The 27,737-nt window shown below is 42.8% G+C and overlaps 2 protein-coding genes across 3 annotated transcripts in view; one reads left to right on the top strand and one right to left on the bottom strand.

Moving 5' to 3' along the window:
* The window catches only part of DDX31 (DEAD-box helicase 31), a 79,274-nt gene extending 79,007 nt beyond the window's left edge, over positions 1-267 (bottom strand). The window contains 1 exon segment of the mRNA XM_010372826.2: positions 1-267. Coding sequence (XP_010371128.1) covers positions 1-267 — 267 coding nt within the window.
* A 90-nt stretch (positions 268-357) lies between these two features.
* GTF3C4 (general transcription factor IIIC subunit 4) lies at positions 358-25,523 on the top strand. 2 transcript variants are annotated; one of them, XM_030919478.1, is made up of 5 exons: positions 358-981; positions 7,916-9,742; positions 14,265-14,395; positions 17,961-18,049; positions 19,584-25,523. In XM_030919478.1, exons 1-5 carry the CDS (start codon positions 625-627, stop codon positions 19,646-19,648), a joined length of 2,469 nt encoding a protein of 822 aa, XP_030775338.1. In that variant the 5' UTR covers positions 358-624; the 3' UTR covers positions 19,649-25,523. The 2 variants fall into 2 exon arrangements, with proteins under 2 accessions (XP_030775338.1, XP_030775337.1); XM_030919477.1 differs by lacking the exon at positions 19,584-25,523 and adding an exon at positions 18,938-19,279 and having other exon boundaries at positions 505-981.
* Positions 25,524-27,737: the final 2,214 nt, after the last annotated feature.

The following is a 27,737-nucleotide window of genomic DNA, read 5'->3' as shown; positions in this document are numbered from 1 at the left end:
TGCTGGGCCCGGGACCCCACGTGGGACGCGCGAGGACCCTGCGCCACCGCCCCTTCCGGGTCCGGAACGGCTCCAGCTGTACGGACCCGCCCCGAGAGGAGCCGGGGACGGCGGCACCGGGCGGGTCGGGGCGAGCCGGGGGCGCTGGCCCCGGCCGGGTGGCAGCCCCATTCTGCGTCCCTCGCGGCCTGGCAAAATTACATTCGGCCGAGAGTTCACGCTGGGGAAGCTCTCTGAATGCCTCTGAGAAACGCGGCCCGGCGCCATCTCACCGACCAGTCTCCCCTTTACTGCTGCGTGCGCTTCCTCGCACTTTAGGAACTAAAGCCTGTTTGGGTAGCTCCCTAACAGGCTCTGGAGCTCAATCCCTGGGCAGGGGGAAGGGGGTCTTCCGGGCTCCCAGCTCGCGGTCCTTTTTCTGGACAGGCAGTTCCTCGGCCACCTGGCAGGGCCGCGTTGCCTGGCAACGGCGGGGTCCTTCCTGGCTCGGCGGCGCTCGGGGCCTGAGGGGAGAAAACCGCCGCGGAGGGCGCTGGGGGTGGCGGCGGCGGTCCGGGAGGTGGCCGCGCGACTGAGACGCGGGTTTGGAGCATCAGGGCGTCCGACCTCTGCACCTGAGAGAAGATGAACACGGCCGACCAGGCCCGGGTGGGGCCCGCGGACGACGGGCCTGCGCCACCCGGAGAGGAGGAGGGAGAGGGGGGCGGCGAGGCGGGCGGGAAGGAGCCAGCAGCGGACGCGGCCCCGGGGCCCAGCGCTGCATTCCGCCTCATGGTGACTCGGCGGGAGCCGGCCGTGAAGCTGCAGTATGCGGTGAGCGGCCTGGAACCGCTGGCTTGGTCCGAGGACCACCGCGTGTCTGTGTCCACGGCCCGCAGCATCGCTGTGCTGGAGCTCATCTGCGACGTGCACAACCCGGGCCAGGACCTGGTTATCCACCGCACCTCGGTGCCCGCCCCTCTCAACAGCTGTCTCCTCAAAGTAAGTCATCCCTAGAGTCTTCGCCTATGCCCCTCTCGCGGCCGCATCATCCATCCCAGGGTAATTCGGTCCCACACTCGGTGCGGGGATTTCCCTCTTCGCGCCGAGCGCTGGGGATTTATTAAGCAGCCAGGGTTGCCACCGCTTAAAAAAAAAAAAAGAAAAGCTCTACAGCTGTCTGCACCCTGTTTCCCCAGGTCACCCGCCACCCCAAACACAGGTACACACCCAGGGGGCTTCCCGGAGTTGAGTCCAGCCAACCCCTCCTTCGCCCCTGCGTCGGGCCCGCACATGGAGCGGGTTACTCGGTGGTGCTTTCTGAGACTCCACCCCCTGTAGATCCAACCCGGGGCCTGCCTCTGTCGTTGCTCCTATTGTTTGGGGCCGAGTTTCCGAGGTTCTTGGCTGGCTTTGTCTACTGTGTGTGCCCTCCTCTCGCGCCACTTTAGCTTCAGAAAAGAAAAACTGGTCCTATCCATAGTCTTAACTGTTTAAGTGACTTTATTATGAATGGTCCTCGCCTCTCCTTGGGCAAACGGGTAAATACTGGATCTCGGGGTTTGTACTCTAGTTTTTCTTTACTAGCTAAACACCTTTGGGATGTAGAATGAAAATAAAGACTCGAAACAACTGCATATCTTAAACTTCAAGCGCAAGGTCAAGTAAGCCATAGCGTTCCTTTTAGTTGCTTAGAGGTGTAAAAACTTTCCATATATCCTTGATAGAGGTGTACACTTACGTGTGATCTGTCAAAGTGTATATTCATACATTCAATAGATATTTGAATACCACTGTGCTTTGTGCTGCCGCACGCTCTGGAAATAAAGCAGTGTGCAAAATAGAGCCCCTGCCCTCATGAAGCTTACATTCTTTGGCAAGTCAAGCACAAATGATAAGGTCCTGTCAGGTAGTGATAAGCATTATAAAGATGTGTATCCACACACAGAGAACATGTTGATGTGTTCGTAAACTCTTATTCTGTACAGCCATTTAAAATATGAGTCATTAGCTATAGGTATGGTGATGATAACCCTCATCACTTCGTAGCATACTTAATTCAAGTTTCAAACAGCTTGTTGTTAGATTATTCGTCAGCTTGTATGACTAAGCTTTCTCTAAGATCTTGAAGAGGATGTGAACACATTTGTTCAAGTGTAAACAAATCAGATAGATGCAACCCTATGAAATTGAGAATTACAAAAGGAGGAAGGCAGAAGAAAGGTGATTTAAAAGGTGTTATCTTCTGCTGAAAAGGCACTTAACTGTTTCCAAGGATATTCATACGCACATCAACTCAAGGAAAGTATGTATGTCAGTATGGTAGAGATCGAATACCTTAGCAGAGAGAATGTAAAAAAAGGAGGGAATAGTAAGAAGAGAGACTTTTATGGGACAGGTCATCTGGTGGTGACTCTGCAGCAGTCCCAAAGAAGGTAGTGTTTGGTTTGTAAGAGGAAGGAAGGAAAGGGCATTCCAGGTGGTGGGAATGAGGCATTCATCCCATGTGCATACACGTTTAAGTCATGAACATCATTTACTATTGTTTGTATAATGACGGATCAGTACATGAGCTCAAATAGGTTTTCTAGAGAGTCAGAGAAAGTAAGATGAGGCCAGTTGTGAACTTGGAAGGTTAGTATCAGGAAGTTGGCTTCAATCTAGGAAGCCTTTAAGATGTTAACAGTTTCATTAGCATAGAGTGACCTGCTGTGGTTCAGGAACATTGCTGGATAGAGGCAAGAAGATGATTCCTGGGATGAGTGTAAAATAGAAGTTAAGAGATTGGGCTTTGGCACAAGATAGGCCTATCTATAAAAGGGGGATAATGAAACCCTGTTTAGGCTTTTTGGAAGATTAAATTAAACATACATAATCACTTGGCCCAATTCTTGGCACACTGTAAATGCTCAAGGTGAAAATATAATGCAGTTATACAGGTATGAAGGAGTAGGAGTCTGGATTAATATTGTGGTTGTGGACTGTCATTTTGCCTCACTTGACATTTAACACAACTGCTACCTAGTAACCGGAAATCCTTATATAGCTGTCTTATAGTTGACAAACGGCTTCAACGAAATTAATTAGTAACATCATCCCCTTCGTACTGTGGGGTTTTTTTTATGAACATCACATAAACCATCAGTCCTTTTGCAGTCTTTTTAGACTGATTGAAGTGAGTGAATGCTGAATTGTCCCTGCAGTTCTACAAGAGCCCTCTGTGGGTTAAAACTCTTGTGTGATGGTAGGAATGTAAAGAAGTCTGTATCAGCTCTTTGATGACTCCACCCATTGGCAGTCTGTGGATTTAAATCTGCTCGGTGCTGTGCAGCATGCCTTTTGTCTAACCTAAACGGTGGACAGTCTGCAGCGCAGATCACAGTTTTAGTGTAGCATTGTTAGAAAGCTAGGTACTAAACACCTTTGAAGCTTTTGCTCTATGATTCTGTTATTTAGATTATGAATTTGCAGGAAAATCTGCGGTTATGTAATAGTTCAGACATTATCAGCTGTTTTATAAGATTGTATGGTATAAAGGTGAACAGTATAAATCTGAAAAGCAATGAAATAGTGATTTAAGAATGTCAGAATTGTTTTTCCCATTGGACTATTGATTTAGTGACTCATCTAGTGAGTCATTTGTGTATAGTTCCAAATTCTGATAATATATGTGTACCGAATTGTATTGCGCATCAGTTGTTAGGAGCCTTAGAAAGTATTAACTTCATCTGCTACATTAAGTTAAATAACTGTTCCTGGCTTTGAACTCTATTACCTGTTCTCAAGAAGCTTACTGTCTAAAAGCTTCAAGTGAATTTTTGTTAGGTGCTTACAAAGTGCCTAATAGTTAGTATTAAAAGTATTTGCCATTAAAAGTAATGGTGAAAACTGCAATTACTTTTGAATAGTATTAGTGGTCAACTGGAAACTGGATGGTGTACAATTAAATGATTGGCTGTGGGCAGGCCCCTGGGAGCTGGACTTTTAAGTATACTCCTTGAGCATCTGAATACTTGATTTGTTAACAGTTTCGTGATAGGGAGAGTTGGAGGGAGGTGCAGTAGTCTCGTTGAAACTAATATGTCAGAAATTGCTACACAAAACCCTAAGACTTTTTCCTACTGGTGAAGATCTGTGCTGCTCTCCATCCTGTCAAGAATTCTTCCCACGATGAGTAGGACCAAGGGTTGCTTGAGCTTCCTTTATTTCATCCCATGCCGCTGCTTTGGGTTACCAATCCTGTGAGTTTACTTCTACAGTAGCTTTTATTTGTAGCAAATTTAACCTATTCTAAGGAGTATTACTTAGTTCACAGTATTAAAGGATTTGATGAACAATTTTATGTCTACCTTTCATTTGGTACACAACTTTATGTCTACCTTGCATTTTTGCATACTTTTATTAGCATTAAAAATCTTATTAACATTTACTTGAGGCTGAGTGCTGTGGCTCACGCCTGTAATCCCAACACTTTGGAAGGCCACGGCAGGAGGATCGCTTGAGCCCAGGAGTTAAAGACCAGCCTGGGCAACACAGGGACACCGCATCTCTACAAAAAAATTTAAAAATTAGCCAGGAATGATGGTGTGCACCTGTGGTCCTAGCTATTGAGGAGGCTGAGGTGAAAGGATTGCTTGACCCCAGGAGGTTGAGGCTGCAGTGAGCTGTAGTCACGCCAGTGCGCTCCAGCCTGGGTGACAGAGACTCTCAAAAGGTTTTCTTTTTTAAGTTCTCAGAGTATATTAACAATTATCATAGGTACCTTTATTGAGCACTTAATATATGCTTTGATATATTGACTTATTTAGCCTCTCTAACTTTATGGGACATGTATTAGTCTCATTTATAAATGAGGAAATTAAGGTCAGAAGGTTTAAGCAATTTGCGCACACAGCTGGTGTGTAGCAGAGCCAGCATTTGAACCCAGGTAGTCTGACATCATAGCACAGATTTTCAGTTATTCTGCTGTGCTTCATTATGTCATCTCACAAATTTTATCTACCTGTAGAAAGCCCCGGGCTTTGATTAGCATTATTTTATTTCCAAGCCAGCCACCTACACCTCATTTAATTGGCATTTTCAGTCTGTGATTCTCCAGCAAGTTTCATAGTGTATCCAAGAGACTACTTTAAAATGCCTTCCTAAAATCAAGATACAGTGCCTGAAACACCATTCCCAAAGTATTCTACATACTTTGGGATAATAAATGGTAAAGGGTAATAACTGTCCTCCCTCCAAAGGCTCTTGTTGTTTAAAAAGGGAAAAAAAGTTTGGCTTCCTGTGGCTCAGTAGGTCTTTATAGTAGTTCCCTGGCCAAGGCATTTAGTGTCCTCCTGTCACTTCTTAAGGGAGAATGACATATAATATATAGTATTTCCAAAGCTTGTTTGGCCATAGAACTATTTTTCAAGGGACAATTAAAGGGAGTAGTGTACTGTGAAACACACTGTAGGAAAAGTTAGTTCTCTGTTTTGTGGACAATTTTCTATTTACATTTCATTTTATTTGCTTATCTATTATTAGCAGAAAAGAGAATAAGAATAGATTATTCCTGTTATCCTTTGCTTCTTTCTTTCTTTTTTTTTTGAGACGGAGTCTCACTCTGTCACCCAGGCCAGAGTGCAGTGGCGCGATCTCTGCTCACTGCAAGTTCTACCTCCCAGGTTCACGCCATTCTCCTGCCTCAGCCTCCTGAGTAGCTGGGATTACAGGCACCCACAACCATGCCCGGCTAATTTTTTTGTATTTTTAGAAGAGACGGGGTTTCACCCTGTTAGCCAGGATGGTCTCAATCTCCTGACCTCGTGATCCACCCGCCTTGGCCTCCCAAAGTGCTGAGATTATAGGCGTAAGCCCGGCCATCCTTTGCTTGTTTCTAATCATCATTCCTGTCTGCACAAACTGTTCATTTGTTTGTACATTGAGTAATTTTTTGTTAGGCTTAATGGTCTGTAGGTTTTGTTATTTATTTACCATTTGGGGGATTTTTTTTTTTTTTCTTGCAGAGCCTGGCTCCATCACCCAGGCTGGAGTGCAGTGGCGCAATCTCGGCTCACTCCAACCTCTGCCTCCCAGGTTCAAGCACTTCTCCTGCCTCAGCCTCCTGAGTAGCTGGGGTTACAGGTGTCCACCACCATGCCTGGCTAATTTTTTGATATTTTTAGTAGAGATGGGGCCTCACTATGTTGCCCAGGCTGGTCTCAAACTCTTCGTCTCCAGTGATCCACCCACCTCGGTCTCCCAAAGTGCTGGGATTACAGGTGTGAGCCACCACGCCCAGCCATGGGGGATATTTTTTAACTCTTTGTTGCTCTCTAATTTTCTGATATGTCCCTGGTTGTCCAGACTTCATCTAGGATGTGGTCAGTGGTTCTGCGTTATTGTCTTTCAAGTGCTTTCTGTGTCCTGGAGGGTAATTCCTCTAGGCTTGAAAACTTAAACTCATTCAAAGTAACTTTTATTATATCCATGTGTGTCTTAGGCTGGAATTTCCTTTTAATCATGTTCTACCCTTTCCAATTTAAAGGTCAGCCTCTTTGAAAAAGGAAATTGACACTAAAAAAGAATTGAAGGATTCTTTTTCTTTTATCCATTTCTCTAAAGACAGTGGATAAAGTCCTTCCTTCCTCCTGCTTCCAACATAACAAAAAATTTTGTGGCTAATCTCTGCTCTTTTTGGCTTCAGCCTTCCTATTTTTTTATGGTTCTGAACCACTTTCTTTTGGTCATTTATCTCTTCATCCATCTTTGATGTCCCTTTAAAATCTTATTAAAGAGCTCACAGCTGGGCGTGGTGGCTCGCACCTGTAATCCCAGCACTTTGGGAGGCTGAGGCAGGTGGATCACTTGAGGTCAGGAGTTTGAGACCAGCCTGACCAACATGGTGAAACCCTGTCTCTACTAAAAATACAAAAATTAGCTGGGTGTGGTGGTGCACACTTGTAATCCCAGTCACTTGGGAGGCTGAGGCAGGAGAATCACTTGAACCCTGGAGGCGGGATTTGAAGTGAGCCAAGATTGTGCCACTGCACTGCAGCCCGAGCGACAGAATGTCTTACTGTCCGATACATGTTATGAACTTGGAGGAGGGAGAGATGAATGAAAGCTTGAACGACCTCAGAAGGCCTTATAGGGAGAATTAGATCTGGTAGGATAGATGGGATTTATAAAGGGAGAACTAGGCAAGGGAGCCAGGGAAAGCTGAGGTGGGAGTGTTCAGGAATGGCAACTAGAATAGTCTGATTAGAGTGAACATTATTCTGTAGAAATAGTAAACAAAGCAGTTGGAGTTGGCTCTTGCCATTATTTGTGAATGAAATTTCAGATAAAGGACCTAAAGGTGGCATTTGTATTGCAAAGATAGTGTAAAAATCTAAATATCAATTTGTATCAAAGATATATATAGACACATATTTTCATAATTTTTTTTTTTTTTTTTGAGACGGAGTCTTGCTCTGTCACCCAGGCTGGAGTGCAGTGACACGATCTCAGCTCACTGCAACCTCCAACTCCCAAGTTCACGCCGTTCTCCTGCCTCAGCCTCCCGAGTAGTTGGGACTACAGGCGCCCACCACCACGCCCGGCTAATTTTTTTTATTTTTAGTAGAGACGGGGTTTCACCATGTTAGCCAGGATGGTCTCGATCTCCTGACCTTGTAATCCACCTGCCTCGGCCTCCCAGAGTGCTGGGATTACGGGTGTGAGCCACCGCACCAGGCCTTATTTTCATAAATTTGTTAACACCTTTTTTGTTTTGTGACTAGCTCAAATAAATGCTGTATTGAATCTTAAGAATCAAGTATATTTCTGTTGGATATATTAATTCTAAGAAGAATATGAGAACCAGGCTATGAATAATGACACTTACTCTGACATTTTTAAAACATTGCCATTTCCTAAACACTCATCTGATAGTTTTTATATCTCTTATTTTCAGGTTGGCTCAAAAACAGAAGTTGCTGAGTGCAAGGAGAAATTCGCCGCCTCCAAGGACCCCACGGTCAGTCAGACTTTCATGTTGGATAGAGTGTTCAACCCTGAGGGGAAGGCTTTACCACCAATGAGAGGATTCAAGTACACCAGCTGGTCTCCCATGGGTTGTGATGCTAATGGCAGGTGCCTCTTGGCAGCACTGACCATGGACAATCGCCTGACCATCCAGGCAAATCTCAACAGGCTACAGTGGGTCCAGCTGGTTGACCTGACTGAGATCTATGGAGAACGTCTTTATGAGACCAGTTACAGGCTCTCTAAAACTGAGGCCCCGGAAGGAAATCTCGGGGATTTTGCTGAGTTTCAGAGGAGACACAGCATGCAGACCCCAGTCAGAATGGAGTGGTCGGGCATCTGTACCACTCAGCAGGTCAAGCATAATAACGAATGCCGGGATGTTGGCAGTGTGCTCCTGGCCGTCCTCTTTGAAAATGGTAATATCGCCGTGTGGCAGTTTCAGCTGCCCTTTGTAGGAAAAGAATCCATCTCTTCATGCAACACGATTGAGTCAGGAATCACCTCTCCCAGTGTATTGTTTTGGTGGGAATATGAGCACAATAATCGAAAAATGAGTGGCCTTATTGTGGGGAGTGCTTTTGGACCCATAAAAATTCTTCCTGTCAATCTCAAAGCAGTCAAAGGCTATTTCACTTTAAGGCAGCCTGTTATCTTGTGGAAAGAAATGGACCAGTTACCTGTGCACAGCATCAAATGTGTACCACTTTATCATCCTTACCAGAAGTGTAGTTGCAGCTTAGTAGTGGCTGCAAGAGGCTCTTATGTATTTTGGTGTCTTCTTCTGATCTCCAAAGCAGGGCTGAATGTTCACAATTCCCATGTCACAGGCCTTCACTCACTGCCGATTGTCTCCATGACTGCAGACAAACAGAATGGAACAGTCTATACTTGCTCCAGTGATGGAAAGGTGAGGCAGCTGATTCCCATTTTCACAGATGTTGCATTGAAGTTTGAACACCAGTTGATTAAACTCTCAGATGTGTTTGGCTCAGTGAGGACTCACGGGATAGCAGTGAGCCCCTGCGGTGCGTACCTGGCCATCATTACCACTGAGGGTATGGTCAACGGCCTCCACCCCGTTAACAAAAACTACCAGGTCCAGTTTGTTACTCTCAAAACCTTTGAAGAGGCAGCTGCTCAGCTCCTGGAATCTTCAGTTCAAAACCTTTTTAAGCAGGTAGATTTAATAGACCTAGTACGCTGGAAGATTTTAAAAGATAAACATATCCCTCAATTTTTACAAGAAGCTTTGGAAAAAAAGATTGAAAGCAGTGGAGTCACCTATTTTTGGCGTTTTAAGCTTTTCCTCCTGAGGATTTTATATCAGTCAATGCAGAAAACCCCTTCAGAAGCCTTGTGGAAACCCACCCATGAGGACTCAAAAATCTTACTAGTGGATTCACCTGGGATGGGCAATGCTGACGATGAACAGCAGGAAGAAGGCACTTCTTCCAAACAGGTGGTGAAGCAAGGCCTGCAGGAGAGGAGCAAGGAAGGAGATGTAGAGGAGCCCACTGATGACTCGCTCCCCCCGACTGGAGATGCTGGAGGCCGTGAGCCAATGGAAGAGAAACTCCTGGAAATCCAAGGGAAAATTGAAGCTGTGGAGATGCACTTGACCAGGGAACACATGAAGCGAGTCTTAGGAGAAGTGTATCTGCACACCTGGATCACAGAAAACACTAGCATCCCCACCCGAGGACTCTGTAACTTTTTAATGTCTGATGAAGAGTATGATGACAGAACAGCACGGGTAGGTGTTTATTAACAGAAACTCTGAAATTGTAAAGTCTGCTTTCTTCATGAGAAAGAAATGACCTAAATTGAGTTCCTGAAGATCAGCTTTTGCTTTGACATTTTTTAGGTAATTGATTTGCATGAGGTGCAGGGGAATAAATAGGAAATGTGGATTAATGCAGAAGATGCATTCATAGCATATAAAGAATATTTTGATTCTTCTTCACACTGGCCTTAATAGATATGCAGAGTTTGCAGGATGAGCTTTCCAGACTGAATTAGCTCAAAGAGACTGCATTTAGCTGAGTAATATGTGATGGGCAGTCATGGCCATAGAAATATGGTGCCCATGCTCCCTGCCCTTCCTCTTTTACAAAAGTTTTGTAGGGGAGGGGTGTAGTGACATGTTTTCCGTTTGATAGGATTTAAGGATATCTTCACATTTAGTCAAGAAAGACATGTAAAGTAAATGAATCATTACTCATGTCTCATTTTTACAAAAACTGGGCACAATCTTTATTTTGGTAACAGAACAATCATAGTGTTATCCAGAATGTATTCTATAGCATTTAAGTTGCTTAATGGAACACGGGGTTCCCAGTGCATATCACCATCCTAAGGGTTCTGAGAATTCCTACAGAAAAGGAACCGATACCTTTGTGTAGTTCAGTATTACTCAGACTTCCTGATCGCAGAATCTTTCTTGCAGCTAATAGCTGCTAAAATCCTGAAGACCTCATGTTCCAGGAAATATACTGTATTCTAAAATACTCAAAAACACAAATATCTGTTCCTTTTTACTTCAAAGATTGATACTTACTAACATCTTAAAATATTAATTGAAGGCAGTATCTTTGTTCGTAATGTTAAGCCATTCACAATTACTTCTTGCATTTTCTTGTTGGAAAGAATGTGTATGTTTGTGTACACACATTTACCTTTGAAATTATTGGTCATAGAATGTTTGCAGTGGTCTTAAGAGTATTAAGATGCACTGTTCATGTAAATGACTTTTCTTCTTTAAAAGTTAACTTTTGGGGCCGAGCGTGGTGGCTCACGCCTGTAATCCCAGCATTTTGAGAGGCTGAGGAGGGTGGATCACAAGGTCAGGAGTTTGAGACCAGCCTAGCCAACATGGTGAAACACCATCTCTACTAAAAATAAAAATTAGCCAGGCATAGTGGCGGGTGCCTGTAATCCCAGCTACTTGGGAGGCTGAGGCAGGAGAATCGCTTGAACCTGGGAGGCGAAGGTTGCAGTGAGCTGAGATTGTGCCATTGCACAACCGACAAGAGCAAAACCCCATCTCAAAAAAAAAAAAGGTTTTTTTGTTTTGTTTTGTTTTGGTTTTGGTTTTGGTTTTGTTTTTTTGAGAGTCTCACTCTGTCCCCCAGGCTGGAGTGCAGTGGCACGATCTCGGCTCACTACAAGCTCCACCTCCTGGGTTCACGCCATTCTCCTGCCTCAGCCTCCTGAGTAACTGGGACTACAGGCGCCCGCCACCACGCCTGGCTAATTTTTTGTATTTTTTGTAGTAGAAACGGGGTTTCACCGTGTTAGCCAGGATGGTCTCGATCTGACTTTGTGATCTGCCCACCTCTCCCTCCCAAAGTGCTAGGATTACAGGCATGAGCCACCGTGCCCTGCCAAAAAAACTTAATTTTTAAACGTTGTTTCATTGTGTTCCAAATTGTCTAGAAGAGTATTCTGGTTATCACAATGCCATGGGACCTAGTTAGGTTTATTATAAGAGTCAGTGAAAAATAAGCAAAAACATGTTAGAAAGTACTAGAGGTTGGGTTTGTAATGATTTAGAATAATTGTCCAGGTACTCCATGAGCCCGGGAAGCTACATTGAGCATGGTGATGTGATTCCAACAGAGCCAGTTTAAAAACCAGAAGATTACGCACCCATCCCTGTCTATAGCAACTGAGTTTATTGAAGACCATGCATTCCTGTCTTAAAAATCCAACTGTATGCATAAAATGAAGACTTTTTAAACCCAGGATGTTGATTTATTAGTAGTTATAAATTATTTTGGAGATTATCAGCCTAGTATGCTGGTACAGTTAAACTAGCACTTTTAAACCTTTTTTCATTATCACTTCCCCCAGAGCATTTGTAGACACTTTTTTTGGAATTGCCCCTGCCCATGAAGTTTTAATACCACAGATGTATTTTGTGTGTTCGTTTATGTACTGTGTGTATATCTTTGCTTTATATGTAAAAAGAGTAAGAACTTTTTCTCCCCCAAGAACTAATATTTGCTGCTTTGGAAGGACTATTACTCCCATTGAGAATATGTGAGTCAGAATAACACAGTTAAGAATTGAGCTTGCCAAGGTCAAGGCTACTGCGAACAAATAGCAGTCTTTCCTTATGTAAAATAGCAGTCTTTCCTTATGTAAAATAGCAGTCTTTCCTTATGTAAAATAGCAGTCTTTCCTTATGTAAAATTGAGGTATATCTGGGCTGGGCGCAGTGGTCACACCTGTGACCTCAGCACTTTGGGAGGCCAGGGTATGAGGATGGCTTGAGCCCAGGTATTCAAGGCCAGCCTGAGCAACATAGCGAGACCCTGTCTCTACATAAAGTGAAGGAAAAAAAAAAATTATCTTTGTGTGGTGGCACAAGCCTGTAGTCCTAGCTACTTGGGAGGCTGAAGGGGGTGCCATGTTCGCACCACTGCACTCTAGCCACGGCAACAGCGAGACCTTGTCTTAAAAAGAAAATAGACCTGCATCTGTATGGGAGGAATTCTGAGTAGTTTTTGTCACTGTATCATTATCAGGATGTTTGGCCTGTCTAGAAAAGCAGAGTGAGGCTGGGCGCGGTGGCTCACGCCTGTAATCCCAACACTTTGGGAGGCCAAGGTGGGCAGATCACGAGGTCAGGAGATCGAGAGCATCCTGGCCAACACGGTGAAACCCTTTCTCTACTAAAACAACAAAAAAGTAGCCAGACCCTGTAGTCCCAGCTACTTGGGAGGCTGAGGCAGGAGAATGGAATGAACCCAGGAGGTAGAGCTGGCAGTGAGCCAAGATCACGTCACTGCACTCCAGCCTGGGTGACAGAGCGAGACTCTGCCTCAAAAAAAAAAAAAGAAAAGAAAAACAGAATGAGTTTGGTCATCCTTGCTGTAAGGGACCATATGTTAGAATTCTTAAGACTGAAAAGAAAAAAGGCCAAAAATTAATGGGATTTAAATTTGTAGGGTATATGCAGAAGAGGTAAGATACTGGGTTTACCAACTTCTGAGCTAGTAAGACACGCTTTGAAACTTACGTGAACTAATTTTAGTGAATGAATCCAAAATCTTGTGCATTCATTTATAAGAAGCAGAAATGGATTCAGAACTGGAAGGGCACTGTCACTACTAAGAGAAGACAACTCTTGAGGGTTGTGTATCCCAGCCTCCAAATTACATACCCAGTGAAGTTAAAAAAAAAAAAAAAAAAAAAAAGGCAAACAAACGTGAACTGGATTCAAGTTTTTTTCAGACTTTTATGTTTAAACAGTGTAATCTTTTTTTTTTTTTCTTGAGATGGAGTCTCACTCTGTCACCCAGGCTAATGTGCAGTGGCACAACCTCGGCTCACTGCAACCTCTGCTCACGGGCTCAGGCAGATCCTTCTGCCTCAGCCTCCTGAGTAGCTGGGATTACAGGCATGTGCCACCACGCCCAGCTAATTTTTCTATTTTTAGTAGACACGGGGTTTCACCATGTTGGCCACCTGGCCTCGAACTCCTGATCTCAAGTGATCCACCCACCTTGGCCTCCCAAAGTGCAGGGATTACAGGCATGAGCCACTGTGCCCAGCCAAGAGTATAATCTTAATAAAGCACAGAAAAGCAAAACTGAAGCAAAGAAAGGCCTAGAGTCTGCCGTTACCTCTCTCACTCCCAGCTTCCTGCTCCTATAGTAGGTCTTGCCGTGCCTCTGCAGTGGGGTCAGCTTGTCTTCGATTGCAGTCTACTGGACTATGTTGGCCATGGGTCTTTGGGCCATCAGAAGGGGAAATTATTTTTTAATCCTGATCTTTTTACTTTGTAAGCCTTTCTTTTAAAATAGACATTTGTACAGTTCTACAAAGAGAGCAGTATTCCACATAATATTTTGCCTATAGAGATTATGCTTTTTCTTCTTAAAGTCAAAACATTATAAATAATAGCTAAATACTTTGTCTTCTAATAGAACTCTGAAATCCTTGTCCCAGAAGCAGCTAAAACAAGGCAAGTCATAAGATTTTGGTTTTCAGAACAGTTTTCTTAGTGGTTACACCCTGTTGCCACAGAGTACCTGAATAAATTTATTTTATTTAGCTAGGTGACACAGGTTGAAACTCTAGTTCATTTATTTTCCAGACAGTATAATCAGCCTTTTTGGCAATGCAGATCCCCTGTCTTTTGTGAAATACTGCTCTTTGCTCTTTTCTTTTTGTTTATTATTTTTTAATTTTCCCTTTGTGTTTGTCGGCTTTTTCTTCAGGAAATCCTGCACTTACACTAAACTTTGCTGACTACTTTGTCTTACTAGGTGCTGATTGGACATATCTCAAAGAAGATGAACAAACAGACTTTCCCTGAGCACTGTAGTTTGTGTAAAGAGATCTTGCCATTCACAGATCGCAAACAGGCAGTTTGTTCCAATGGCCACATTTGGCTCCGGTAAGCCATTTTAAAAGTTCCTACTTCTGCTCGTTTTTCAGTTTTGTGTAGCACAAACTACTGTATGTGACAGAATAGCAACTTTATGCCAGTTATCTGTTGCCCTTGCCAATTTGTTGGAGAAAAGCTGCTATATTACAAAGCCTGATGTCAGCTTTTTTCATCAGTATCACTCAAGCAAGTTGGCCTTTAAAGACAGTTTTTTACTGCTTAATATATAGGAGTTTTCTTACTTTATTTGTTCAATTTCATAATTGAACAAATTATGCCTCCTCTTCCTAGCCTCATTCTAAGACCTTGGTGTGTCCTCATGTTACTGGACCTGTGGGCTGCATTTGACACAATTACTTCCTCCTTGAAGCACTTTCATCACCTGCCTTCTGGGACGCAGGAACCCTGGTTTTCTTCCCGTCTCTGACTCTTCATTCTCAGTTGACTTTGCTGACAGCCACCTCACCTGTCTGTCTTTCGCCTGTTTTTCTTCTCTTTGCACTTTCCCAGGGCAGTTGCTTATCGTCTGCACAATGATGATTTAAACTTAGAGCTTTTGCCTGTATCTCTCCCCCTAAGTCTAGGCTTAAGTATCTAACTGCCTGCTCAGTACCTCTATTTGGATGTTCAATAGGCATTTCAAATTGGAATCCAACCTTTTGTTACTACCTCTGCAGCCCTGGTCTAAAACACCATCATCTCTTGCCCAGATTATTATACCTGTAGTTACTTTCCATCTGGTCTTCCCCCTTCCATCCTTGCCCCTCCAGTCTGTTCTCATTACAGTCGGGATAGTGATTGTGTCAAAACTTTGTCGCTGGCTACTTGTTTCTGATGAGTAAAACTAAAACCCTCTCAGTGATCCACAAGACGCCACACAGCCTGAGGCCCCTTCTTCCCTTTGTCCTCCTGCTGACCTCGTCTGCTGTGTTTCTCCATCTTGTTCGCTTCACTCCAGGCAGACTGGCTTCATTCCTCAGGTACGTGAGGCATCCCTCCACCCCAGGACATCTACACTGGCTGATTCCTCTACCCAGGATGTTTTTCCAGCAGATGTCCACATGGCTTCCTCCAGTACCCCTTTATCAGTTAGGCCTTCCTGGCTACCATTCCTAAAATTGTAACACCCCACCGACATACCTTCCCCTCCCAATGTTTTGCATCCTCCTTCCTTGCTTTATTATTTTCCTCTTTAATAATTATCACTATTTAATATATTTTTTCCTTGTCTTTCCTCTAGAATAGAAAGCTCTATGAAGACAGGAACTTTTGTGTTTTGTTCACAACTATTTCTAGAACAATGCCTAGTGCATGGCGGGCACTAAATTTTTTAATTTTTAATTTTAATTTAATTTTTATTTTCGAGACAGGGTCTTTCTGTGTCGCCCAGGCTGGAGTGCAGTGGCACAATCTTGGCTCACTGCGACCTTTGCTTCCTGGGTTTAAGCGATTCTCCCACCTCAGCCTCCCCGGTAGCTGGAACTACAGGCATGCACCACCACACCCAGCTAATTATTTTTTGTATTTTTGGTAGAGACAGGGTTTCACCATGTTGACCAGGCTGGTCTTGAACTCCTGGGCTCAAGTGATCCACCTGCCTTGGCCTCCCAAAGTGCTGGAACTACAGGCGTGAGCCACTGCACCCAGCCAAATTTTTAACAAGATTGTGCTACACATACCATATTAACTCACCAGTTCTGTTATCAAAATGTATGGACATTTTTCTACATCAGTACAAAGATAACATTCTTAATGGCTATAGAGGTTTCTATTGTACAGATGTTTCATAGTTTACCCCCTTATTGATAATTTGTTCTTTTTCCAATTTATACTGCATTCCTACAGTTTTTTGTTTTTTTTTTTTTTTTTTTTTTTTGAGATGGAGAGATGAAGTCTCACTATGTTGCCCATGGTGGACTCGAACTCCTGGGCTCCAGTGATCCTCCTGCCTCAGCCTCCTGAGTAGCCAGGACTTTGGGCATGTACCACCATGCCTGGCTCCTACACTTTTTCTCATTTTTGACCATTCAGACTTTTTAAGAGGGAAGAATAGGAAATAAGCTTGTAGTGTATTTTAGGTTAGGAATAAAAATAAAAACATTTATTGAGCACTACTAATATGCCAGGCACAGTCTAAGCTGTACACATGTATTAAGTTACTATATTATGCTGGTTGTGAAAATAAGTTGGTAGGAGTACAGGCATGTGCCATTGCACCTGGCTTTCTGTTAGTTAAGACTGGGTATAACTACTGTCTTTAAGACTCTGACAGTACACTGGGGAAAACCCTGACGAATATTGAAGGCAAAGTTAATGGTGCGAAAAGAGACAGGATACTAACAAATGTTCACAGGTTCAATTCCATCCAAAGATTATCATTGAGCCTCTACCAGGGCCAGGCAAATAAGGATAGGTGGAATGTATTTTCACAACAGCCATGCATGGGGAGCATCATGATTACTTTTGTTTTTATAGATGAGGAGATTGGGGCCTAGGGAAGTTAAATAATTTGCCTAAGTCACAATGGTGGTTTGTGGCATAGCTCAGAACCTGACATTCTGGCTCCAGAAGCCACATGTGTAAGCATTACACATTAATGTCTCCTAGATGGGTTTTTTTCAGGAAAATTGTTTTCATTTTTACTGACTAAAGTTACGGCTGAAATACCTCAGTATGATTTCTCTAGGTGAGAACCAGTGCTTGCTGTCACTCAGATGTAATCTTTCTTCCTAGATATCCATGCCTTTACTCAAGGTATACCTGCTTGGAGTCCCTTCCCTTAACCTCCTCCTCTGTATTTTCTGCTCCTTAGTTGCTCACCTGAAAACTTGTTATCTTTTGGGGAACCTTCCCTGCAACCCAGATGTACTCTTTCCCATCTCATTGCATCCCACCTATCCTTATTTGCCTGGCGCTGGTAGATAGTCAGTGAATAATCTTTGGATGGAATTGAACCTGTGAACATTGGTTAGTGTCCTGTCGTTTTTTTGCACCATTAATTTTGCCTTCGATATTCTTCAGGGTTTTCCCCAATGTACTGTCAGAGTCTTAAAGACAGTGATTATACCTAATCTTAACTAATAGAAAGCTGGGTACAGTGGCACATGCCTGTAATCCCAGCTACTTGGGAGGCTTAGGCAGAGGATCACTTGAGCCCAGGAGTTCAAGCTCAGGCTGGGCAACGTAACGAGACCCTGTCTCAAAACAACAGCAACAACAAAAAAACCTAACGAATAATTCTCAATATAATACATGATCAGTTTTTAAAAAACATATCAAGAATTTAAAGTGCAGTCAGGTGTGGACAGGCTAAATTCTTTTCTGATGCTCAAACAGGAAAAAAAGCTGCAATCTACCTGGATTAGAACCTTTATGTCTCTTTGCTAAGCATGGAGCATAGGTTTGGCCAGCTTTGGTGCACAGGGGATACATTGTTGCGTGAATGTATGAGTATCATCCTTTCAGTTGGTTAATGTGTAGTTTTATGATAACTCTCTGTGATGGAGAAACACCAGTTTCTGAGTGTTAGTAGAGGAAACCCTCTCCCTTGCCAATACAGTCTGTCTTCTTTCAGGTGCTTCTTAACCTACCAGTCCTGCCAGAGTTTGATATATAGAAGGTGTTTGCTCCATGACAGCATTGCCCGGCATCCAGCTCCAGAAGGTGAATGCTTTCCCTTACTTGGGAGGGTGGGTGGGTGGAGCATGCTGGCAGCGGGCCAGCGCCCCAGAATAACAGTTTAAGTCACACTCTACATGTCTTGGTGTTGTGCTGTCAGGGATAGGGGGTGGGGAGCAGGCTCCTGCTGCTCTTTACAGTGTTACCATGAAGCCACAGTTAACTAAAACATGGCCATTGGAATACGTCATATTGAAGTGCATACTGCATTTAGTATGTGAGTTAAGTGTGTCTGCAGTTGCTATTCTGTCACTGCAAACAAATTACTCATGCCAAAAAATGTCAGTTTGTTTCAGTAGATGACATAGATTATATTTGAATGTAAACTCTGTAGATGATACTGTATACGAAGACAACATTATTGAACCAGTAATAGGATATTCACTTGGAGTCATTCTTCCAGTAGCCATGATGGGTTTTTCCTGGTTGGTCTATGTGTTCTTTCCTGATAGCTCTAATGTCATCCATTTCTGAGGTAACTACCTGAAAATAAGATTGTAGAGTGGGCAGGAATTAGTGATTTAATGATGCCAGTGTCAGATTTTGTCCTGACGTTAATAATGCACTCTAACCAAGTGAGCTAACTAGATACAGAATATACAATTATATATGCATTTTGGAGGGAATATTCTGTTCTCAGCTGAAACAAACAGCATTCTATATAAAACTACATACACTCTTGAATTTTGTTCTAAACTGGCAGAAGCTCTCTAATTCTCGTAAGTAGGTATATTGATACCTTGTGTTCTGTTGTAGCTTTTTATTAGGGAAACTACAATCATACACAAAAGGAAAGAGAAGAGTATAATAGACCCCTGTGTGCCCAGCACTTCGGAAATTACTGACTCATGGCCTTTTCTGTTTCATGTCTAGTTCCCTCACCCACCTCTCTCCTCCTGATGGATTATTTGGAAACACATTTTTGGGAACTTTTAAATTTTTACTGCAATTGATGATTGATACGCTGCCTAAGCGGGAAATCTGGAAGAGACTGAAACTTTAAATCATGCCCATTGACTTTGAGTCTAGCCATGTAGAGCTTTTGGGAAGAATGAGAAGCTACTGGATCTAGAAAAGCATTGGAGTAGAGCTTTTCATGGATGAAAGAGGAGGAGGATTTGACCAGTGTTGCCACATTTTTATTTCTCAAGAGCATAGCATTTTCCTATTACTGTAATTTTATGAGAGAATATTTTAACATTAACAGTGTATGAAGAACACGTTCTCGGAATACAGTCCTTTCTTTAAATTGAATAAATTTAGCTTTATGAAACATTCTTCATTACCCTTATTTTCCTGTTTCATCACACTTTGTGAACCACAAGTTTAGTCCAGCCTCACTTGGAATGTTGGAAACCGAAGCCCAAAGAAGTGAAGTGCTTTGTCTAGGGATGTGTAGCTGATTCATTGCAGAATTGGGACCAGAATGCCCATCTCTCAATGCTACAGTCTGGTGTTCATCCCTTCTGACTGCCTTTTCCGAAGCTAATAGTTGATACCACTTGTCTTCCTTTTGCAGATCCCGACTGGATTAAGAGGTTACTGCAGAGCCCCTGCCCTTTCTGTGATTCTCCTGTCTTCTAAATAATCAGTGACAGGAAGATGGAAGGGCTGATGAACTCTACCATGGAAAACTTCCTCCAGCCTGAAGAGAAGGATGCACTGGAGGAAGCCTGACCCTCACACGTGGAGAGAAGTCCTTGGTGATTGTAAAGAGGGCCCCTGGAGCTCATTTCTGAAGGGCACTCTCCATCTCCAGGGACTAATGGATGTCCTTTGAAATGGCTGGACTCAGAGAGTTGGAGTCGTTTTGAGATGAGCATTAGCCCCAGCTTTGTAACCAATGAGGAATACTTACTTAAGTATCTTGACAGAAGCAATTTGAACACAATGTCCCGTAATTTCTAGGAACAGAAGGGTCTTTTCTAGAGAACCTTTTCTGGATAAGGACCTTGCTGGGTTGAGTTAGGTTTTAATTCTTGCTTTGGTCTGGAACTGCCTTCTGGCTCCAGAACTTAAATTGCTTGGTCCGTGGCATCTGATGTACCAACAGAGATTAAAAGTGTGTAAAGCAACACATGGGCTGATGTTTTGTTCTCAGAAAATAGCTGCTGGTCTGCATCCCTCCATTCTTGTTTTTTATGCATATGGAAAACATTTTCCTAAAACTATATTCTCAAGTTGAAGCCAAGACTAAAATTTAATGTGTCAAATGATCTGGTAACTATTATAATGAGTAATTGTGACTTATTTTCATTCTCTCCCGTGTCATCAGGTTTCCTGACCCAACTCCTTAATCCGTATAAAGATGTCAAATACTGTAGTTTACCCAAGCCACAGCCCTGCTTCAGACTTAACTGTGGTAGCCTAGATGAGCTATTTGTACACAGAGGAAAAAAAGATATTTTCCTCTTTTAGTAATAAAACGTTTAGTATTTTTAATGTTGACATTTCCAGATGTTTCATTGAGTATCCAGGGGTCTGTCTGGAGACTTCTAGAGAGGGACAGCTCAGACGTGGGGCCCTTGAGCTCGAGTGCAGTAAGCTTGTGCAATTCAGTTGAACAGAGCCTGGCAGTGTCTTCTCTGCACACAGCCCCTTGATATTTGGAATCCAGGTTCTGCCCCCACCCCTACCCACCCAGTGGTCTGTTAAGATGTCCCAGATGGGGCCGGGTGTGGTGGCTCACGCCTGTAATTGCAGCACGTTGGGAGACCAAGGCAGGCAGATCACAAGGTCAGGAGTTCAAGACCAGCCTGACCAACATGGTGAAACCCTGTCTCTACTAAAAATAGAAAAATTAGCCAGGCGTGGTGGTGCGCACCTGTAATCCCAGCACTTTGGTAGGCCGGGGCAGACGGTTCACTTGAGGCCAGGAGTTCAAGAACAGCCTGGGCACTGTGGTGAGACCCCCATCTACTAAAAATACAAAAGTTAGCCTGGCATGGTGGCGCATGCTTGTAATCCCAGCTACTCAGGAGACTGAGGCAGGAGCATCACCTGAACCCAGGAGGCAGAAGCTGCAGTCAGCTGAGATGGTCCTCAGATGATAACCATAGTGGCAACCTCGCCCCTCCACCCCCCCACTGATAGGTGGAGGCACTTCTAAACAATCCGCTCGGAAATGTCTTCTGTTTCCTATTCAAATTGCTGTTTTGTCTCCTATGTTTAATCTTGTATTTGCTATTCTGCATATTTTTTTCTCATTTTGGTGGTAATTTCAAGAAGAGTGTTTATCCACTATTGATTTTCAAGAAAGAAACCGAGCACCATTGAAATCATGAGAAACAGAGTTCAGAACATTGTGTGGTTGAAGTCATTTGTGTCTGCAGCTGTTTTTTCCACTTTACAATAAATAAGTAAAAAATTAAGATCATGTCAAAAAATTATTGCAGTTTTAATCATTATGGCATAGTTTCCCTCCTCCCCCGCTCACCTGCATTAGAATCCTTGGAGATTTGTTCTTACTGGGAATTTTGGGCTGCTGCCATTTAAAACTTAGGTTTTTATTTAAAGCAGTTGTGCATTTTTGAGAACATTTATTGGGAGTAACGAGAGAGGATCTCCCAATTTTTTTGTATGTCTCTATAGGAGTAAACATGGCAACAGGTTTTCTAGAACGTGGACTCACTGCAGGGACTGGACCCAGTGGTATTGTTAAGACCCTAAAATCTAGCCACCACCTGCCTGCCCCAAGTTTCCAAACACCCAGTTGGAAGGCCTTTCCCTGCCCTTGTCCCTGTCCCACACCCATGGAGGTTAAGCTACAGAGCTGGGGAAACAGGAGATTTTGAGTTCATGGCAGCTTCACAAATAGTGCTTCTGAATTTCTCTGAGAGTCAGCATACCTCATGAGTGTGTTGCTTGGTGCACCTTGGAAAAGTGAGAATGGCACCAGAAGTTTTTAATTGCCTCTTGGAGTTCAAACTTAGATACCTACAACCTCTGTACCTTCCTAAAATTTGCCTGATCTTATTTGGTAGATTTCAAGTTGCTTTCAGCTGTGACCATAGTAACTGAGGAACTGGAGAAATAGTGGAAGTGCTATTGCCGCACTGCATTTAAAGTACAGGAGCAAAGATTCTATACAATTAGACCCTTTAAGCTACAACATGGTTGCATTTTGGGAGTCTGATATCCACATATGTCTCACATTTTCTCTGCCTGGGGTTAATTTGTTCCTATTATTCTAGATAAGAAATTGATAGCTTGTTATGCTTGATATTCATTCTGAAATTCTTACGTGTCCACCAGGCAGACTTCAAGCAATCTCTACCTACTATTATATCTGCCAAAACTACCAATTATTTTTCAATGTCAGAAGTTATTAGAGCCACTGGCAAAGCTCATGGTTGAACATGACATTTTTCTGCTTTTCCAAGAAGTTTCTGAGAATGTTAATGTTGAAGTATGCAGGCTGGACTTATCAGCAAGTTTAACACATTAATTAGGTTAAAAGACTATTAAAAGGCAATGATTAAATATTTCAATTATTTTGTAATTATAATGGTATCAAATAAGATGCAAAAGAAGTTGATGCTTATTGGTGCTTGCTGAGAGAATGACAATACTAGTTCTGTGAGCATCTTTCCCCTGCAGCAGTTACACTGCCTCAGAGTTGGGTGAATTACTGCAATTCCTGGAATGGAACCAGGAATTAGGGTCACTGGTTGATTGGCACAGGATCTTTCCATCCGTTCTGCTCCTGACCTCTCTCTCTTGCCTTTCCTTCCCCCAGATGCCCTCTTGGTTTCCATTCCTTTAGTTCTCTCTGCTTTAGAACACAGTCAGAGCTAACAGATTACATGTCGGAAAGAAAAAATGGATTAATGGTCAAATTTCTAAAAGCTCAATTGTGTAGTGGGTCTCACTTCCTGGAAGAAATTATTGGTAATATTTCTTTCTAAAGGTAATAGTATTATTTATATCTGGTTTTCTTCAAAACTTAACTATAATTTCCTTGTCAGGGTGCTCAGTAGCTCTTGGTTTGACTTCGGGCTAAGGAATGTGAAATTTTAGCTCCTTCCCACCACCTGTTTCCGCTCACTCCCACCCCCAGCCAATATTCTTCTTCATAAGCAAAAATTATGCTTAAGCTAAACTGAATGGGTTATATTCTAAGTAAGTACAGACAGCAAATAGGCAGACAAATACAGTAATGTCTTTACAATTAGCCCACCACGAACTGTTCTGAGTCTCTGCATGGTTTCCATAATTCATTATGATGTATCTTTATGTTCTTTCCCTGCTCTTCTGTGCTCTGGAGTTTAACAATTCAGTGAGACTGGGGAGTGTCTCAAGAATGGAACCTTTGCCCTCAAGGTTGGGTCATCAAAAATCCCTCTAAAGGATCTAACTGATGAATTGTTTTTATTTTCGCCGTTAGTGCAAGTATCAACTGGCAGCCTCAAACAGCTTTAGACTATGTCTCAGGTCTCTCATACTTAGAACTGCTCTTTCTTGAAGCTAAAAGAGGTTTTTGGAGTAAAGATCTGCTGTTCAACCTAGTATAGAGCATGTGAAATGGAATTCAGCCAAACTCCAAGAATATCGAGTTGCTTCTAGTTAACTAAAGTAGTACAGAATCACTATCCTGATGAGAAGTGGGGTTTTTCAGAAGATTGTAAACTCATTTCCATGGCACAGGTAGAAATCATTATCAGGACTTGTTAGCCAGTTCATGTCTCATTGATAGAATGCAGCCTGCCATCTGCATCGATGGTTTAAGATGGTGCTGTTTTTGAAAACTTGCTGTGGAAATAAATTTGACAGAGGAATAGTTATTTGCAAAGCTGTCCTAGAAAGAGGTTAACTCTTTTGGTATATGGATATTTCTCCTCCAACACCTTTAATTAGGTGGTTCAGCTTATCTTGTATTTTCTGAGTCGTAACTGTACTCTAGGGCCAAGACCTACTATAAAATCTGGAGTCCTGATCAGAGAGTTCTTTAGATCAATATTATATGCTTTGCCAACATAATCTAAGAAGGTATTCATTCTTTCTGGATTTGAGAAGAGTTGACAAAAGTGTAAGATTATATTCTCATGCAGAAATAAGGTATAGGCTAAGTGAAATACTGTAAATGGGTTGGGTAGAATTAAACTTTAGAGCTCTAAATATTATGCTTATTTTTAAAGTAAAAAGTTGCCTCACTGTCATGAAATCCTGTTACTTCCATAAAAAAATCCTGTAAAATGGTCAAACGACAATGTAAGAGATAATCATGGTTTTGAGGCATTTCATACTTTATCGGTTTACATTTGGCTAACAGACTGGTAGGTAAGGTTTAGGGTTCTCTCCACTAATGGAAAATTAAATGCAAAATGTCCTAAGAATTATGTTGTTTTCAAGGCTTTGACTCAGATTTGTACTTTGATGTATGAAAGTGAATATCAAACTTGTTTATACAGAAAAGACTATATAGAAAAATCCATGTTGTGTGTAGTGATACATGTTTTATGTTTACCCAATGCCTGTACTAAATCTTGTGCTTGGCTTTGAATGATATATGTGTTTACATATGACTTTTTTTTTTTTTTGAAATAAAAAGAACAGTCATCTAAAAACATAAGGTTTTAGAAAGGAGATGCTTTTTCAATTCTTACCATGAGGTGGAATGTTTTATAGAATTTTGGTGTTAAAAAAAAAATTTAATAACAATGCGTTTTGCTTGGAATACTCCCCAATCCAGAAAAGTGGGTGACTTCTCTCCATTGTATATATGTACATAGTTTTCATTATTAGATTGTAAGCTCCTCAAGGGCAGGAATTGTTTTATCTTCGTTGTTCCTGCAGCACCTAATGTAAAGTGCCTTGCACAGGGTAGGTGCTCATGACGTGTAGAATGAGTGAGTCACTTCCTGCCTCATAAATGTGGTTCACTTCCCCTGCGTTCAACACTACAAAGCTACTCATGCCAGAAGAGGGCAGAGTTCTTTCTTGGGTTTGAACTGGCTTTTTTGGGTTGAATCAGACCATTCCGCATCCTTAGCACTACTTAACCTTCTTTTCCTGAAGACTACATATCCGTGTCCTGCGTTTTTAATCTAATATTACAGCTGAGGTTTCTAGGAAATTTTTGAAGTGGAGAAGATTTGGAGAAAATGGAAATGTGGGGAGAGTGGTTTGTCAGTATATTGCCCTGTGGGGTAAGCGTGTTTTGGTTATTACTTGTTAAAAGGGTAACAGAACCTCTGTTTCTTTACCAAGTCGCTGGTTGGCCATTTCTCCAATTAACGAACTACCGTTGGTTTTAGCTCTTTGTCATTTTGAATTCTCTTCCATTGCTTCCATGATTCTAGAACTTAGAGTCTAATACAATTGCTGTGAATATTTAGTGCTGTACATAATGGCAGTTTTGTAAATGTGAAATAACCTTGAATATGTTGTGGTTTGTATACAGAGCCATTCGTAGTGTTATTTTGGCCACTTTTTTATTCAAAATAAATAATTATTTGTATACTGCGTGTCTGTTTTATGGAGTTCCTACCGTTTATAGCAAAGCTTGGAAACCTCTTAAAGCCTGAGCACCCCCAACAAAGTTAAGTAATGCCCAGGCATGGGCAGACAAGAAGGAAAGAGCTCTGTGAGGGAAATGTCAGGGAACTGGCCACTAGCAACTACCTCAGAACCAAGTCAGTAAGTCTTGGGTGGTTTATACCAGAAAAAGGAGGAGGAATGTAAGGGGAAGTAACAGAGGTTCAGTAGTATGTTAGGCCACATGTTCTTGACAATATCAATTAAATAGTATTTGGTGAGGAAAGTGACCCTGAAAAATATGATCTCTATAAGCATTATGTATTTGTGAAAGGATGAGTATATACCAGCATTTTTTGCAGATCGTCATTTGTGCTTATGGTAGAGGCAGTGTCTGTATCAATGGGTTCATCCATGTGCATCAGAACAACCTGGAGGATTTGTTAAAACACTGGGTAGGGTGAACCTCACCCCTAGAATTTCTGATTCAGTAGATTTGGGATAGAGCCTGAGAACTGCTCTTTCTAATGCATTCCTGGTTGGTGTTCACACCGCTGATCTGGGATCTGTGTTTTGAATACTGTTGGTCCGCAAATGAACTCAAACACTGCTCCCTGCCTTGCTTCTGTGCCCACCAACAGTTCACATGGATTGTTGGTTTGTACAAATTGTCAGTCTTACCTGAGATTCTCAGCATCACTACCCCAGTTACTTTTAACTTTATTAAGACAAGATTTTTAATTTTAGCCTTTCCTAAGGAGGATACATGTAGTAGACCACTGTAGTGAATCCTTTCTCTCATAAGTCTGGCTAATTTCACTCTTCCTCTGAAACTCCCCTGCAGATGAAATGAAGCTGGTCCTCCCATCCATTGGTGTATTTGAGCTTAATTCACCCCATCACTTGAAGTTCACTGAATAAGAAACTTCAAAAAAGGCCAGAGTATTTGTGCTACTCCTATTTTGAGATAATTTAAACGAAATACTGATTGCAGGGATTTCAGCAGTGATAAATTTACAATTTAGACACATATTCCTGCTGAGAACAATCAGAAAAGCTAGACAAAAATGTTTAAATACACATAGGAAAGTGTTGGAGACTGAACCAGGCAGGAATTACACGGTGACTATCTGGGAGAAGGAGTCTCAGTGAAACCCAGTATCTAAGGTAGGTTTATTCTCTTAGATGAGTCTGCCAGTTCCAGAAGAAAGAGATGAGAGGCTAAAAAGATTAGCAGAGATTTTTGCATTGTTGCACAACAATAACAGAAATCGGACAGCATTGTCCACCAAGAAAGCGGGTATCCTGGTAATAAACCTCCACTTTTAGGATTGGGAATCCAAAAGAGCACACTTTACGAGAAAAGGTGAATGGCAAATAGGTTTCCACAGAAGCTGAAGCCCAGCTTCACATTTCAATACTTGAAGTTGGGTTAAAGTGATCTAGCTTGGTCAGAGCTGCTCATGGTCTTCTTCTGAAGGAAGAGGCTAGCCCTAGGCCTCAAATCACAATGTCTGGCATTCAGTCAATAATAGCCAGCCCCAAACAGTAATAACGAGGCACACAAGACTATAACACGCCCGGGCGCGGTGGCTCAAGCCTGTAATCCCAGCACTTTGGGAGGCTGAGACGGGCGGATCACAAGGTCAGGAGATCGAGACCATCCTCGCTAATATGGTGAAACCCCGTCTCTACTAAAAAATACAAAAAACTAGCCGGGCGAGGTGGCGGGCGCCTGTAGTCCCAGCTACTTGGGAGGCTGAGGCAGGAGAATGGTGTGAACCCGGGAGGCGGAGCTTGCAGTGAGCTGAGATCTGGCCACAGCACTCCAGCCTGGGCGACAGAGCGAGACTCCGTCTCAAAAAAAAAAAAAAAAAAAAAAAACACCGTCACTAAAAATATAAAAATTTGGGCCGGGCGCGGTGGCTCAAGCCTGTAATCCCAGCACCTTGGGAGGCCGCGACGGGCGGATCACGAGGTCGGGAGATCGAGACCATCCTGGCTAACATGGTGAAACTCGTCTCTACTAAAAAATACAAAAATCTAGCCGGGCGAGGTGGTGGGCGCCTGTAGTCCCAACTACTCTGGAGGCTGAGGCAGGAGAATGGCGGGAACCCGGGAGGCGGAGTTTGCAGTGAGCTGAGATCCGGCCACTGCACCCCAGCCTGGGCTGCACCCCAGCCTGGGCGACAGAGCG

Source organism: Rhinopithecus roxellana, chromosome 16 (genome assembly GCF_007565055.1).
Source record: "Rhinopithecus roxellana isolate Shanxi Qingling chromosome 16, ASM756505v1, whole genome shotgun sequence".
In the NCBI taxonomy this organism is placed as follows: Eukaryota; Metazoa; Chordata; class Mammalia; order Primates; family Cercopithecidae; genus Rhinopithecus; species Rhinopithecus roxellana.
This window is presented reverse-complemented; position numbering and strand designations above follow the sequence as displayed.

Excerpts from the sequence above, each read along its gene's own strand:
- GTF3C4 (XM_030919477.1), top strand. The coding sequence starts at position 625 with ATGAACACGGCCGACCAGGCCCGGGTGGGGCCCGCGGACGACGGGCCT. Across the intron at positions 982-7,915 it reads TCAACAGCTGTCTCCTCAAA|GTTGGCTCAAAAACAGAAGT; the intron begins GTAAGTCATCCC and ends TCTTATTTTCAG. Across the intron at positions 9,743-14,264 it reads ATGATGACAGAACAGCACGG|GTGCTGATTGGACATATCTC; the intron begins GTAGGTGTTTAT and ends TTGTCTTACTAG.